Source organism: Brienomyrus brachyistius, unplaced genomic scaffold, assembly GCF_023856365.1.
Source record: "Brienomyrus brachyistius isolate T26 unplaced genomic scaffold, BBRACH_0.4 scaffold52, whole genome shotgun sequence".
Taxonomy (NCBI): Eukaryota; Metazoa; Chordata; class Actinopteri; order Osteoglossiformes; family Mormyridae; genus Brienomyrus; species Brienomyrus brachyistius.
In genome coordinates, this window is record NW_026042327.1 from 1958217 (window position 1) to 1973333 (window position 15117).

General features: G+C 43.9%; 1 protein-coding gene across 3 annotated transcripts in view; it reads right to left on the minus strand.

Annotated features, from left to right (window-relative positions):
* Nucleotides 1–436: 436 nt before the first annotated feature.
* LOC125723837 (uncharacterized) overlaps nt 437–15117 on the minus strand; it is a 37465-nt gene continuing 22784 nt past the window's right edge. For 2 of the 3 annotated variants that reach the window (XM_049000670.1, XM_049000672.1), the window contains exons 4-13: nt 13598–13750; nt 13009–13174; nt 12449–12549; nt 9241–9397; nt 6576–6687; nt 5354–5549; nt 4508–4660; nt 4124–4295; nt 3678–3778; nt 437–1104 (exon numbers count right to left, since the gene is read on the minus strand). In XM_049000670.1, coding sequence (XP_048856627.1) covers nt 928–1104; nt 3678–3778; nt 4124–4295; nt 4508–4660; nt 5354–5549; nt 6576–6687; nt 9241–9397; nt 12449–12549; nt 13009–13174; nt 13598–13750 — 1488 coding nt within the window. In that variant the 3' untranslated portion in view covers nt 437–927. The remainder of the gene's footprint in view (nt 1105–3677; nt 3779–4123; nt 4296–4507; nt 4661–5353; nt 5550–6575; nt 6688–9240; nt 9398–12448; nt 12550–13008; nt 13175–13597; nt 13751–15117) is intronic. The other variant, XM_049000671.1, reaches the window with a different exon arrangement.

The window sequence follows — 15117 nt, forward strand, 5'->3', positions numbered from 1 at the left end:
TCAACCTCCTGACCATCGAACTTGACAGAGTCAAGCTGCAGCTGAAGTACTGCAAGCCTCTTGTTGATATGCTACAGACTGGAATTAAGAAGCGTTCTGGGCACATGATGGGGGATGCTGAGCTGATCGCAGCTTCGATTCCTCTTCCAAAATTCCGAACATCATGGACAAAGGATGATGTCACAATCAAAATGGGTAAGACAGCATGTGTATACACTGTAAAACCTAACAGTACTTCTTAATAAAAGAAGTTAATATAACAATAATTAATTGTTGGTGGTGTATTTAATTGCCAGTGCTGCCCTTGGATGATTAGCATATGCGGAAAGGTGTTAGGACTGTTGTGATACCCTTTTCGGTGTAGTTCCTGGTACCGCCCACTCCCCTGTAGATCAATGGTGCTGGATGTATATTTGCATAGCATGACACAGTACTGTTTTTGACTTAACAGATTTTTTTTTAATTCACCACGATTGTGATGAATAGGGCAAGAGAAAAAAAACCACAGAAATGGCTATTGTATGTTAGCCAGTGACTACGCGAGATGGTATAGCCTCTATGGTTTAACTAGAGAAGGCATTGGCTGGGAGGAAAATGCTGTGAAAATCAACTATTTTGTTTCTCTTGTAAGATTGGGCTGTCTAGGAAAAACATCAAGTCCATATGTACTTCTATAATTGAGGAGATTTCTTTGGGGATACACATATATAAAGGATATATCGAATTTATATTGTATAGAATATATCTAAGCATCATTCATACTCGAGTGAGAAGACAATTATAAATCCATGTTATGAAAAGGTTTCTGTGTCGGAAAGGTACAGAAAGAGCCTAATGCAGGTTTACAGGAAACAAAGGTGTGGTGTAGACCACAAGGACATGGACAGAGAAAGGCAATGGCACAACCCCTCAATATGATCAATTCATCTACTCTGTGTCGTCCTCCCAGCTGTCAAAGTAATTGTCAGCAAAGTCCAGCATCTGCTTCATGGCCTTGAGGAGCAGGATGTCACAGGTGTCACTCAGCTCACTCTCATCAAAGTAATTCTTCACTGGAATCACATTTGATGGTAGGATGCCCAGACACTCGCTAGCTCTGTAGATCTGCAGAGAGACACATACATTCATGTATATTTTCCTGCTGCTGTATCACATGATTTGTGTCAAACAGGGTTCTAATAAGTCACAACTGAAATGGTATAAATCTGCCTTTAGCAGATGCTGCCAAATGAGAATGTACAGTAGAACCTTGGAACTTTAATAACTCTTAACTCAACCAACTCTGATATCAAACGGGTATTTTTTTTTCAAGGCAATATGTTGGATCTCAACCTTTCCTACTAGAACTTCTATGGGTCAAGAAGCGTTCAACTGTACAAATTCGGACCTCGAAAGGGTCTATGGCGTTTAATTAGTCTCAAAACTCACACACATAAAAACCACGCTTGCATATGCACTCGCCAGCAGAAATATCATCTTCACTAAACGCTTCACTATACGTATTACATAATACTCACTTGCTCACTCAGTATTTAATTATTACTCTCAAAATGTGTGCCACGCCCCCCTGATTATCCACGTGTGCTTCCCTGATTATACCCAGCTGTACCCTGTTGTCTTGTCTATTTCAGTCCCCGTCTTGCCTCAGTTCAGGGTCTGTAATTGATGTTAGTTTGGTTGCATGATCCTGTCCCGTCCGTAGCTGCCATTAAATTCCCGTTTACCCCGATTTCACCTCCTGCCTCCTTCCTGCCCGCTTGCCTACCCATGCGCCTTACTCGCACAACCGGCGAAGCGTGACAGAATGACAGACCCTAGGAAGAAAGCACCTTCCGTGATTGAGGAAGAATACGCCGGTTACGTTGACCAGGTGCTATTCTGGATCGCCCAGCCCGGCATCCGGGAAGATCCCCCGGCGTGGGGTCTCGTCAGCCGGAGCTGGGTCATCCTGGACCAGCTGTCCCTAGAGGAGGACGCGCACCTCGCAGAGGAGGTGCGCGATAACTTCCGGCAGCTGGCCGAGCTCCGGACGGAGCGGTGGGTCGCTCCGAGTGAGCCCGGGACTGTCCTCCCGCCGTCTGCCTTTGTGGACAGCGCGCAGCCTCCCTTCCCGACGAGGACCCGAAAAAGGAAGAAGCACGCGATCGTTCTGGGGACGTGCGCACTCGCCCCCGCCTCCCTCTCAGCCGGGGAACAGGAGGACTCTCCGGCTGTTCCTGAGGTCACCTGCGCAGCTAAGCTGCCTCCCCGGGCAGCTTCTCCCGTCCGGAGAACACGCCGGGCCGCCGCGCAGCCCGAGTGGCCGCCTCCGCTGCCTGCAGGCCCACCGCCCGAGGCGCTCCCTTCGCCTCTGCCTGCTGCAGCTGCTGCACCCCAGCAGGAGGTCCCGGCTACGCCCGCTGCCTGCAGGCCCACCGCCCGAGGTGCTCCCTTCACCTCTGCCTGCTGCAGCTGCTGCACCCCAGCAGGAGGTCCCGGCTACGCCCGCTGCCTGCAGGTCCACCGCCCGAGGCGCTCCCTTCGCCTTTGCCTGCTGCAGCTGCTGCACCCCAGCAGGAGGTCCCGGCTACGCCCGCTGCCTGCAGGTCCACCGCCCGAGGCGCTCCCTTCGCCTTTGCCTGCTGCAGCTGCTGCACCCCAGCAGGAGGTCCCGGCTACGCCCGCTGCCTGCAGGTCCACCGCCCGAGGCGCTCCCTTCGCCTTTGCCTGCTGCAGCTGCTGCACCCCAGCAGGAGGTCCCGGCTACGCCCGCTGCCTGCAGGTCCACCGCCCGAGGCGCTCCCTTCGCCTCTGCCTGCTGCAGCTGCTGCACCCCAGCAGGAGGTCCCGGCTACGCCCGCTGCCTGCAGGTCCACCGCCCGAGGTGCTCCCTTCGCCTCTGCCTGCTGCAGCTGCTGCACCTCAGCAGGAGGTCCCGGCTACGCCCGCTGCCTGCAGGTCCACCGCCCGAGGCGCTCCCTTCGCCTCTGCCTGCTGCAGCTGCTGCACCCCAGCAGGAGGTCCCGGCTACGCCCGCTGCCCTCGCCACCAAGTTCTTCACCCTCCAGGGACTATGCTGGAGGGTACCACTGTACGACTAAAGTTCTAAAGCTCCTGAGGGCAATTAAATGTCAAAAAACTGTACTACTTGCCGATAGAGTTTTTTAGTGTGATAGTATTCATAACCGGCTTCCACTGAATCAGTATCAGAATGTAATCACTGATAAGACTTCTACCCACTTATGCAAGTCGCTCTGGCTAAGGGAATCTGCCAAATGCAGTAAATGTAAATCCAAATTTTGGACATAAATTTGTCATCCATCCATCCATAACCCCCAATCCCAGGAAACAGAGGACCTGAGGAAGGAGACACCCAGGCCAGCATCCTGGTTTATGGAGGCGTGAGGCCACAGTGCTACCCACAGGGTCATTTTGCTGCCTGAAAATATGTTTTAGAAAATAAAATTGAGATAAAGTTTTGTGAGCCATTGGAATATAATAAACCAAAGGTTCAGACCCCCCAGGGCTGTGGGCTCGATCCCTGCCGCTGGTTGCATGTGTGACGTTTGCTTGTTCACCCTGTTTCCTGCTACTGCCCACAAACATTCACCCAGATGACCTATCTCTCACTTGTTCACGGTGTGTGTGTCTGCTGCAAGCTTTTAGTACTGATTCCAGTGTTAGACCCTGAAACTCACCAGATCCTTTATGTAGCAGCTGTGATACACCTTCTTCAAGTCCTCTTCCACATGTGAGCACGCTTTGTCCACATGGGTCAGTAGCACCAATAGAGGGACCTCTAAAAACAGCAACAGAAACGTCTCACTAGTGACATATTATATGTTGTCTGCCAAAGGCATGGAAAGCGTTCAGTTTGCCATATTCCAGTCCGGTAAACTGAACTTCTCTGTGTTCATACTGAATATCCAAATACATTATTAAAGTCATTACTTCTCAGGGGTGAACTTACATTTCTACTTTCCCGTATGATTGTTCAGTATTATTCATGGTTCAGGAAAAGCAGGTTACAACATGTATATAAATAGTTGCTTGTGAATTGTGACCCCCAGATCCACCCCCTCCCCCACTGACACACACTCCGTCATAGATGCCACCTCCCTCCCTGTTCTCCACACTCACTGACCTGCCGAGTTAGTTCTCTTTCTGATTTCATCAATTTTATTCTTCATTCCTTGGTCCACAATTCCAGTTGTGGAGGCGTCTATCACATACACCACACAGTGGATCCTGTCCTTAAGAGCCAATGTGCTCCATGCCTGAGAGTTATCAGCTTTCATTGGCTGCGCAGGGTTGAACTAAACAAACAAAAAGGTGTGAATGACATACAGACATGCATTGACTGTGAGATCATAGGAAACTCAAGCGAAAAGCAATGCGAGTCCATTCATATGACACTTATGTAACAACAGCACATTATTTATGCCAAAAACAATCAGTGAATGAGATTTAATTTCCTGTATTCATATAGCAGTAGTTTTTGAGGTGTGTTTAGATACACAGTTCTTACCTGGTACTTGTCTGGAACGTAGCCCTTCAGGATGCTCTCAATATCTTCAGTTCTCACCCCTCCATCCTCCCTTGCTTCCAGTCCCATGGTGTCACACAGTAGGAATCCCAGAGGCTGTCCGCCTCGGCCCGCTTTCACCTGGTAAGTGTGATACTGGAAGAAGACACATGATGTCATTCACCTTCTACCTGCTTATCCAGTTCAGCAGGCATCTCAAAATGATGTAACTTGGTGGCCACTGGTGAGGAGGTCTTCAGCTCAGGCAACCAACATTATTTAAACAATACAAGGATAATGGACTTAACAACCAGCATTAAAATGGGGGTGTGGGGAGATTCACTAAGCTTGGTGACACTGCTGATTAGTTTTTTATTTTTCAGGGAGACCAATCACTTGGTCTGCGGATTGGATTTAATAACCATTAAGAATTACATTATGTGCTCAACCGGTACGATGTGATTTCATATCACGGAAAATACATTTGAGCACCACATGTCCTGTAGGTAATGGCAATAAGAATATGATGAGGGTGGGACAGTGGCTCAGTGGATGGTGCTGCAACTTCACACTTCTAGGGCTGGAAGCTCAAATCGTGCCTCTGGCTCTGTGTATGTGGAGGTTGCATGTTCTTGCTGTGTTATGTGGGTTTTCCATAGGTTAAAACTAAATATCCTGCCATAGGGTCAATCCCTTCCTAAATCGCAATGAGGATAACAAACAGCAACTGAAACAGAGTGAAGCTAAAAATAACAGAATATCGTCCTTCCTCTCAAGCAAGAACATCATATAAAGACATCTGGATACACGAATGTTATACCAGGAAATGAAGTTAGACAATCACATTACCTTCAAGGTCAGGCTGGTTTTCATTTCTCCTACTGCAGCTTGGCTTGTAATGTTGCCACGGAAGATAGAGTTGATGGAGTTGAAGAAGCTTGATTTTCCAGCTGTAATCTGACCAATTAGAAGAATCCGAGCCTGAGGCACTGAATCAATAGTGGGCTTGTAATCTTGCAGGTATTGCTTGAGATCAGTTCGTGTGCTAAAAGAACAGACATTGGAATTGGAAATAGGAATTAGTCAGAATTCATAAGGAATATAAACGATCCCATAATAGCATATTACTATGGCTTCCTTTACATCTAATTAGTCATCTGCAACTGAAACCACTTAATGAAGTGTCATGCATGCTTATTAGAAAGTGTTTGTTTATTTTTTATTTACAGTTGCTAACCAAAGCTAAAGCTATGCAAGGGTCTTGTTCAAGGACCCAATGGTGACATCACTCTGCGGAACATAAAATCAGAATCTTCAAAATCTTTATTCAATCCATCCATCCATCCATCCATCCATCCATCCATCCATCCATCCTCCAAACCGCTTATCCTATTGGGTCGCGGGGGGTCCGGAGCCTATCCCGGAAACAATGGGCACGAGGCAGGGAACAACCCAGGATGGAGGGTCAGCCCATTGCAGGGCACACTCACACACCATTCACTCACACATGCACACCTACGGGCAATTTAGTAACTCCAATTAGCCTCAGCATGTCTTTGGACTGTGGGGGGAAACCGGAGTACCTGGAGGAAACCCCACGACGACATGGGGAGAACATGCAAACTCCACACACATGTGACCCAGGTGGAGACTCGAACCCGGGTCCCAGAGGTGTGAGGCAACAGTGCTAACCAGTGCACCACCATGCCGCCCCCTCAAAATCTTTATTGCAACATAAAATAAAACTTGCTTTGGCCCAGCTTGTTACAATTGGAGGAGCCCATTACAATAGACCATTAACAATTAGGGCATAAGCAGACAGATTAAATGTGAGGCAAAAGATACCCAGCAGAGATACATAAATGCAGTGTAGGTGATAAATGCAGTTACCAGCTGGTGAGCTAACCTGCAGGGCTGCACACTGCCCAGTGTTTATATGTGTGTTTGTGTGGGAGGGGAAGGTTATAGAACTTATGCATAGTTTAAATATATATCCATAAAATTATGTGATGCTAGTAAAAAATAAACAAAACAATTTGTTGATTATGTTGGATAAAAACGGGCTTCATACCTGTGGTCCCACACAACATCCCTCCAAGCTTTACCAAGGAGCTCTGGTTTGTTCTCCTCTGTCACTGGGGTACTGCTCCCACTTCCCATTTTCCCAACACCAGCTTTCTGACCTGTTCATGGAAAGCAGTGTGTTTTCATTATCGGTCCACCAGTCCCTGGAGAAACTGGGGTTAAGGGCCTTGTTCACAGGATCTGAACCAGCAACCTGCTGACTACGGCCACAGAGCCCTAACCGACTGAGCCACACACTGACCCATTACCCTTTTGCATGAACCTTTTTAACAATATACTTTATACATTTTCAATATGCCTTATGCTACAGCTGGCTTTGGAGTAAAATGTTTCTTAAATGGATTTTTACAGTGCTTGAAGTAGGGAAAATCGAGTGCCGGTACTCCCCTTGTTATCTTTTACCGTTACTAGCAAATCAAACATAGTAGAAATGTTGCCGGTTCTCTGAAAAGGGAGACAAAGAGGTGCTAGGTACAGCCTCTCTCTGAACAGCCCACTTCAAGCACCGAATTTGTACTTATACCTATTATACCTAGCAGGGGCGCCGCTAGCGATTTTGGGCCCTATGACAAAATATGAGGTTGGGTCCCCCTACCACACCCATTCAGATCTCTCGGGGCCCCTAAAGGGCGTGGGCCCTTAGAATTGTCCCAACTTTCCCCCCCTTAGCGGCGCCCCTGATACCTAGTACATTCAGGGCTGGTCCTCACTCATGTGGCGACCTGGGCAGGAATTACTGGCAGTGCCCCCCCTCCCCAATGCAAACTCCAAAATAAATGTAGAAACAATAAGAGTGAAGAAATAAAGATGCTGGTGACTAAACAGTGCCTAAACCAATCTACAACATTAAATAATGGCTGTTTTTATTTTAAAGGGAAATTTGAATGTCAGATTGAACAATAAATTAACTTCAATATATAAATATATATAAATACAGAACATTTAACAAATTTACACAACACTATGCATCCATCTGCTTTTAAGTGTATCCATGCAATGCCAGATGCGTCATTAAATTTGATGCCCCCCCCCCCTTTTGCCCTTACAACATGTCTAGAAAGGTTTAAAAGAATCTGGGAATTACTTTTATCTGTTATCATACAACCGGGATCAAATGTCAAGTACTACAACTGTTTTTTTTTTTGCTTTCATTATGCTGTTTGAAAAAGATTCATAAAATACTTTTAGAGTTATTGTGTTCACAAGACTGAGTATCTTCTATAGCTGTCATTTCCTTCCTTTGCTACCACATGGTGCTGCTGCTTCATTTTTGACACAATTTATCTGAAAATAAAACCAGGCATTTAAATAATGTTTTTGTTACACATTAATAAAACTCATCCAACACTTTTTTTTTTTTTTTTACAAAATCAAATGTAGTCTGCTTTCACCCTTCATTTTGCTGCCACTAAGCTGCATTGCTTAAATTTTGGGGTGACCTGTGTCAAAATTTAATCAGTGCCAGTTGGCACCCATACAAAGTTTGAACAACACCCAGCAAATAGTTTTTTAGTTATCATCTTAAGGGGATCAAATGTCATAACTCATGTCTTAAGAAATGAACCCTAATGAGGGGCCCAAGGTAAAATCTTGTCAGATGTTAGAGGTATCCCCTAGATGTAGCATTTTAAATAAACTCCTCATCCGTGATAAATATAATTTTATATATATTTGCATATATTTTAAGACTGAGACAGAAAGTGACCAATGCTGGAATCATCAGGTAATTTTATTAGCATGGTATCTAATCTAGTGCTGGGTTAAAATGTATACCTGAATACCTGAAAGAATAAGGTGAAGCAGGAGGCAATAACCAAAAACTAGACAGTCAGAAGGTAGAAGCTACTTTCTAACGCCAGAGATGACCGTCAATTTATCCGGCAGTGCCTCATAAATCGGAGGATGACCTCAAGTGACCTTAGAAAGGAATGGGAAAAACATTACGTGTAGGTGTGAAGTGCACTGCTAGGGTTAGGATCATATCAGGCTCCTAGAAGCAGGACTGAAGACCCATAAAGCAAGGAAGAAGCTCTTCATTAATGAGAAGCAGGGAAAAACCAGGCTGGAGTTTGCAAAAAAATATGTACATTTTACACAGGCATGTACCCATAAATTGAGAAATGAGTGAAACAGAAAATTTTGCTGTGGTCTCAATTTTTTCTAGGGCTGTGTATGTGTGTATATATATATATATATATATATATATATATATATATATATATATATATATATATATATATATATATATATATATATATACACACACACACATACACACACACACAGCCCTGGAAAAATTGAGATCATAGCAAAATTTTCTGTTTCAATCATTTCTCAATTATATAATAATAATAATAATTATTATTATTATTATTGTCATATATATATATATATATATATATATATATATATATATATATATATATATATATATATATATATATATATTTAAGCATCATTCATACTCAAGTGAAAAGACAATTATAAATCCAGGCTATGAAAAGGTTTGAGTGTCAGGAAAGGTACAAAAACAGCCTAATGCAGGTTTATAGGGACCTAACCTGTGGCGTAAAACACAGGGACATGGACAGATTGAGGCAACGGCACAACCTCTCAATATGGTAAATTTATCTACTTCGTGTTTTCCTCACAGTTGTCAAAGTAATTGTCAGCAAAGTCCAGCATCTGCTTCATGGCCTTGAGGAGCAGGATGTCACAGGTATTATTCAGCTCACTCTCATCATGGTAATTCTTCACTGGAATCACATTTGATGGTCGGATGCCCAGACACCCGCTAGCTCTGTAGATCTGCAGAGAGACACATACATTCATGTATATTTTCCAGCTGCTGTATCACAAGACTTGTGTCAAACAGGGTTGTAATAAGTCACAACTGAAATGGTATAAATCTGCCTTTAGCAGATGCTGCTGAATGTGAATGTACAGTAGAACCTCGGAACTCGAATAACTCTGATATCAAACGGGTATTTTTTTTCAATGCAATATCTTGGATCTCAACCTTTCCTACTAGAACTTCTATGGGTCGAGAAGCGTTCAACTGTACAAATTCGGACTTCGAAAGGGTCTATGGCGTTTAATTAGTCTCAAAACACACGCACATAAAAACCACGCTTGCATATGCACTCGCCAGCAGAAATATCATCCTCACTATACACTTGACTCTACACAATACTCACTTGCTCAATCAGTATTAAATTATTACTCTCAAAATATGAGGCACGCGTGTATGCGCTCGTGAGCAGAAAACCCATCCTGTCTACGCGCTCGCTGCACCCTCTTATGGAAGCCCTTTAGGGCCAAAACGTCTTAAACTTTTTGCATAGAGACGGAATTATCTCACGGTTACAGACGTTATATTTTTATCTCTAAAGATAGACATATAACTTCACATACAGATGGCATTTTGCAACGTGTCTTCATGTCAACAAAGTGATCTTTCAAAATAAAAGCACCATTAACTTCTAACCACAAACACCATAACAAAATCAAATTCTTCACCCTTTTGGTTATTATTCTCTGTGACTTTCCTTATGTGCAATGAAATAGACCAGGGTGACAAAATAAGTATTACTGTATATACAATATTGTCATGGAAATAAATCAATACTTATGATTAATCAATTAGCCTATGATTACGGTTTAAAAGAAAATTGCGAAGAGCCATTTTCCTTTGCGTCCCAATGATTTTGATTTCATACATCATAAATAAAACCACATATTTGTTGATAGTGATGTATTTGTGATTTTTTTCTATAGATCATCTGCAGTATATTGAGTCCCTAAAGATGTCAGGGTGAGAAAATATATTTTTAATTGTTTTGTGTTTCCTCTCAATAGTTTTGTGTTCCCTCACAATACTTTTCCGCTAATAATAATAACTGTACTCTGTCCATTTAAAATACAAAAGATAGAATTAATGGATTAATAAGTATAAACCAAAATAATACAGACATGTCTAGTTAAATGTACTTTACTGTTTACAGCAACTGGCGGTCATTGGGCACTGTGCAATTATTATAATCATTATTATTGTTTATTTATTATTATTATCATTATCATTATTATTATTATTATCATCATCATCGTCGTCATAAATAATAATAATAACAATAATGATGATGATGATTATAATAATAAATATGTATATAAACATAATATTATAGTTGTCTGGTGTACATTGTCCCCCATAGTTTAATGCTTAAAGCACACAGGACATGTCTGTATTACAGTACAGCAAATCACAAGCGGGCAAGTGCAGTGGGATCACAAATCTATTGTGTGGCAACACTGAAGTATTGTGAGAGAAAGCAAAATTACTTAGGGAATGTTTTGCCACTCTGACCTCTTAGGGGCAATTCAGTGGTACGAACTGTACAGAAATCCACAAATAAACAGGATGGAAGCCACAAATGTAACAAATAGGCAAAACTCAATAGCTTTGTGTTCCCTCACAATACTTTTCCGCTACTAATAATAACTGTACTCTGTCCATTTAAAGTACAAAAGATAGAATTAATGGATTAATAAGTATAAACCAAAATAATACAGAATTGTCTAGTTAAGTGTACTATACTGTTTACAGTAACTGGCGGTGATTGGACAAAATGCAATTATTATTATCATTATTATTATTATTATCATTCTTATCATTATTAGGTGCGGCATGGTGGTGCAGTGGTTAGCACTGTTGCCTCACACCTCTGGGACCCGGGTTCGAGTCTCCGCCTGGGTCACATGTGTGTGGAGTTTGCATGTTCTCCCCATGTCATTGTGGGGTTTCCTCCGGGTACTCCGGTTTCCCCCCACAGTCCAAAGACATGCTGAGGCTAATTGGAGTTACTAAATTGCCCGTAGGTGTGCATGTGTGAGTGAATGGTGTGTGAGTGTGCCCTGTGATGGACTGGCCCCCCATCCTGGGTTATTCCCTGCCTCGTGCCCATTGCTTCCGGGATAGGCTCCGGACCCCCCGCGACCCAGCAGGATAAGCGGTTTGGAAAATGGATGGATGGATGTGTGGTTTTTCATGTCTGTATGACTTTATCAGTTGTTGAATGATTGTATCATTAGTTCGCTGAGTTGATAGGTTTCAATAGGTAAACATGGAGGCTCTGCAAGGGATTAAACTCATTTACATCATTTCTTATGGGGAAATTTAACTTGGAACTCAACCAAATCCTAAGTCGACCAGCCTTCTGGAATGAAGTAAGTTTGTCTTCCAAGGTACCACTGTACAACTAAAGTTCTAAAGCTCCTGAGGGCAATTAAATGTCAAAGAATTGTACTACTTGCCAACAGAGTTTTTTATTGTGATAGTATTCATAACCGACTTCTACTGAATCAGTATCAGAATATAATCACTGATAAGACTTCTACCCACTTATGCAAGTCGCTCTGGCTAAGGGCATCTGCCAAATGCAGTAAATGGAAATCTAAATTTTGGACACAAATTTGTCATCCATCCATCCATAACCCCCAATCCCAGGAAACAGAGGACCTGAGGAAGGAGACACCCAGGCCAGCATCCTGGTTTATGGAGGCGTGAGGCCACAGTGCTACCCACAGGGTCATTTTGCTGCCTGAAAATATGTTTTAGAAAATAAAATTGAGATAAAGTTTTGTGAGCCATTGGAATATAATAAACCAAAGGTTCAGACCCCCCAGGGCTGTGGGCTCGATCCCTGCCGCTGGTTGCATGTGTGACGTTTGCTTGTTCACTCTGTTTCCTCCTACAGCCCACAGACATTCACCCAGATGAACTGCTATCTCTCACTTGTTCACTGTGTATGTGTCTGCTGCAAGCTTTTAGTACTGATTCCAGTGTTAGACCCTGAAACTCACCATATCCTTTATGTAGCAGCTGTGATACACCTTCTTCAATTCCTTTTCCACATGCGGGCACGCTCTGTCCACATGGGTCAGTAGCACCAATAGAGGCACATCTAAAAACATCAACAAAAACATCTCACTAGTGACATATTATATGTTCTATGGAATAAGCCATCATAGCAATCAGCACACTGATGTCTGTCTTACTCAGAAGCACCTGCCAGCATCACTCTGCCTTTCCTCAATCCACATGTGTTCAGCTCAGCTCATGTTCATACCCTAATCTTCAGTCCCAACCCTTTAAAAGTGGGCCCTATGTGACAGAAAGCCCTCCAGCTTCTCACAGATGGAGCGGCTCTGTGTGGAGGAGCATCCAGGAGCTCCTTCAGTTACAGCATGAATACCGTTTCTGCCAAAGCCCCGGAAAACATGGTTTGCCATTTTCCATTCCAGAAAGCTGCTCTTGTTTTTACTTTGTCAGGTTCCTGTGTGATTATTCTGTGTTATTCATGTACCCCTGCCCAACAACACACACTCAATAACAGATGCCACATTCCTCCCCACTCACTAACCTTGAAAACTAGTTTTCTTTCGGATTTCATCAACTTTCTTCTTCATTTCTGTAGCCATAATTCCTAATGTTGAGCTGTCTATCACATACACCACACAGTGGATCCTGTCCTTAATTTGTAACTCTGTCTGACCAGCACCAGGTTGCCATGGTGATGCAGGGTTGAACTAAACAGACAAAACGTTGTTAATGACACATTACAAACAGACATGCACTGACTTTGAGATCATGAGAAATTGAAGCAAAATGTTGTGTATCTCATATGACATCTGTGTAATTCCTTATTTATGTGAGAACAAATCAGAATTTAATTTTGTCAGAAGAGAATGTAGAGAGAAGACGACCAGTATCTGTAAACATGTGACTGTTATAAGCCATTAATGGGATCAGACATGCATGCATTCATATGGCAGTTGTTACTGAGGCCTGCTTAGATACACAGCTCTTACCCAGTACCTTTTTTTTATGCAGCCCTTCAGGATGCTCTCAATATCTTCAATGTTCACCCCTTCGTTTGCTTTTCTGAGATTTAGTTTCCTGTATTCAAATAGCAGTTGTTTTTTAGACATGCTTAGATACACAGCTCTTACCTGGTAATCGTCCGGTATGTAGCCATTCAGGATCCTCTCAATATCGTCAGTTTTCACCCCTCCATTCGCAGTTGCCTCCAATCCCATGGTGTCACACAGGAGGAATCCCAGAGGCTGTCCGCCTCGGCCTGCCATCACCTCGTAAGTGCGATACTGGAAGAAGACACATGATTTCATTCATCTTCTTGGTGCTAATACACTTCAGCAGGCATCTCAAGCTCAAATAACATGGGGGCACTGATGTGGAGGTCTTCAGCTCAGGCAGCTCATTCAGATTTGCTTAAGAAAAACACCAAATGCAGATAATCTACTAAACAGGCAACATTAATATGGTCATGTGTTGTTCTGTGGGCCAGATTTAATGCTGATTAAAAATCCTGTCAGACCCCTAAAGTACAGGTTATTGGAACGATAGATGTGAGAAATGTCATTTATGTCTACGCAGGGTCACAGAAGTCCGGAGCATATCCCACAAAGCAGGGAATAACCCAGGATGGGGAGTGACACACACCATTCCCACACACATTCACACCTATGGACAATTTAAAAACTCCACTTCACTCTACAATGTGTTTGGGTGACGGGGGAGGGAAGCCAGAGAACCCAGAGGAATGATGGGTAATGGCAATAAGCACATGAGGGTAGGACAGTGACTTGGTGGGTGATGGGGAGGGAAGCCAGAGAACCCAGAGGAATGATGGGTAATGGCAATAAGCACATGAGGGTAGGACAGTGACTTGGTGGGTGATGGGGAGGGAAGCCAGAGAACCCAGAGGAATGATGGGTAATGGCAATAAGCACATGAGGGTAGGACAGTGACTTGGTGGGTGATGGGGAGGGAAGCCAGAGAACCCAGAGGAATGATGGGTAATGGCAATAAGCACATGAGGGTAGGACAGTGACTTGGTGGGTGATGGGGAGGGAAGCCAGAGAACCCAGAGGAATGATGGGTAATGGCAATAAGCACATGAGAGTAGGACAGTGACTTGGTGGGTGATGGGGAGGGAAGCCAGAGAACCCAGAGGAATGATGGGTAATGGCAATAAGCGCATGAGGGTAGGACAGTGACTTGGTGGGTGATGGGGAGGGAAGCCAGAGAACCCAGAGGAATGATGGGTAATGGCAATAAGCGCATGAGGGTAGGACAGTGACTTGGTGGGTGATGGGGAGGGAAGCCAGAGAACCCAGAGGAATGATGGGTAATGGCAATAAGCACATGGGGGTAGGACAGTGACTTGGTGGGTGATGGGGAGGGAAGCCAGAGAACCCAGAGGAATGATGGGTAATGGCAATAAGCACATGAGGGTAGGACAGTGACTTGGTGGGTGATGGGGAGGGAAGCCAGAGAACCCAGAGGAATGATGGGTAATGGCAATAAGCACATGAGGGTAGGACAGTGACTTGGTGGGTGATGGGGAGGGAAGCCAGAGAACCCAGAGGAATGATGGGTAATGGCAATAAGCACATGAGGGTAGGACAGTGACTTGGTGGGTGATGGGGAGGGAAGCCAGAGAACCCAG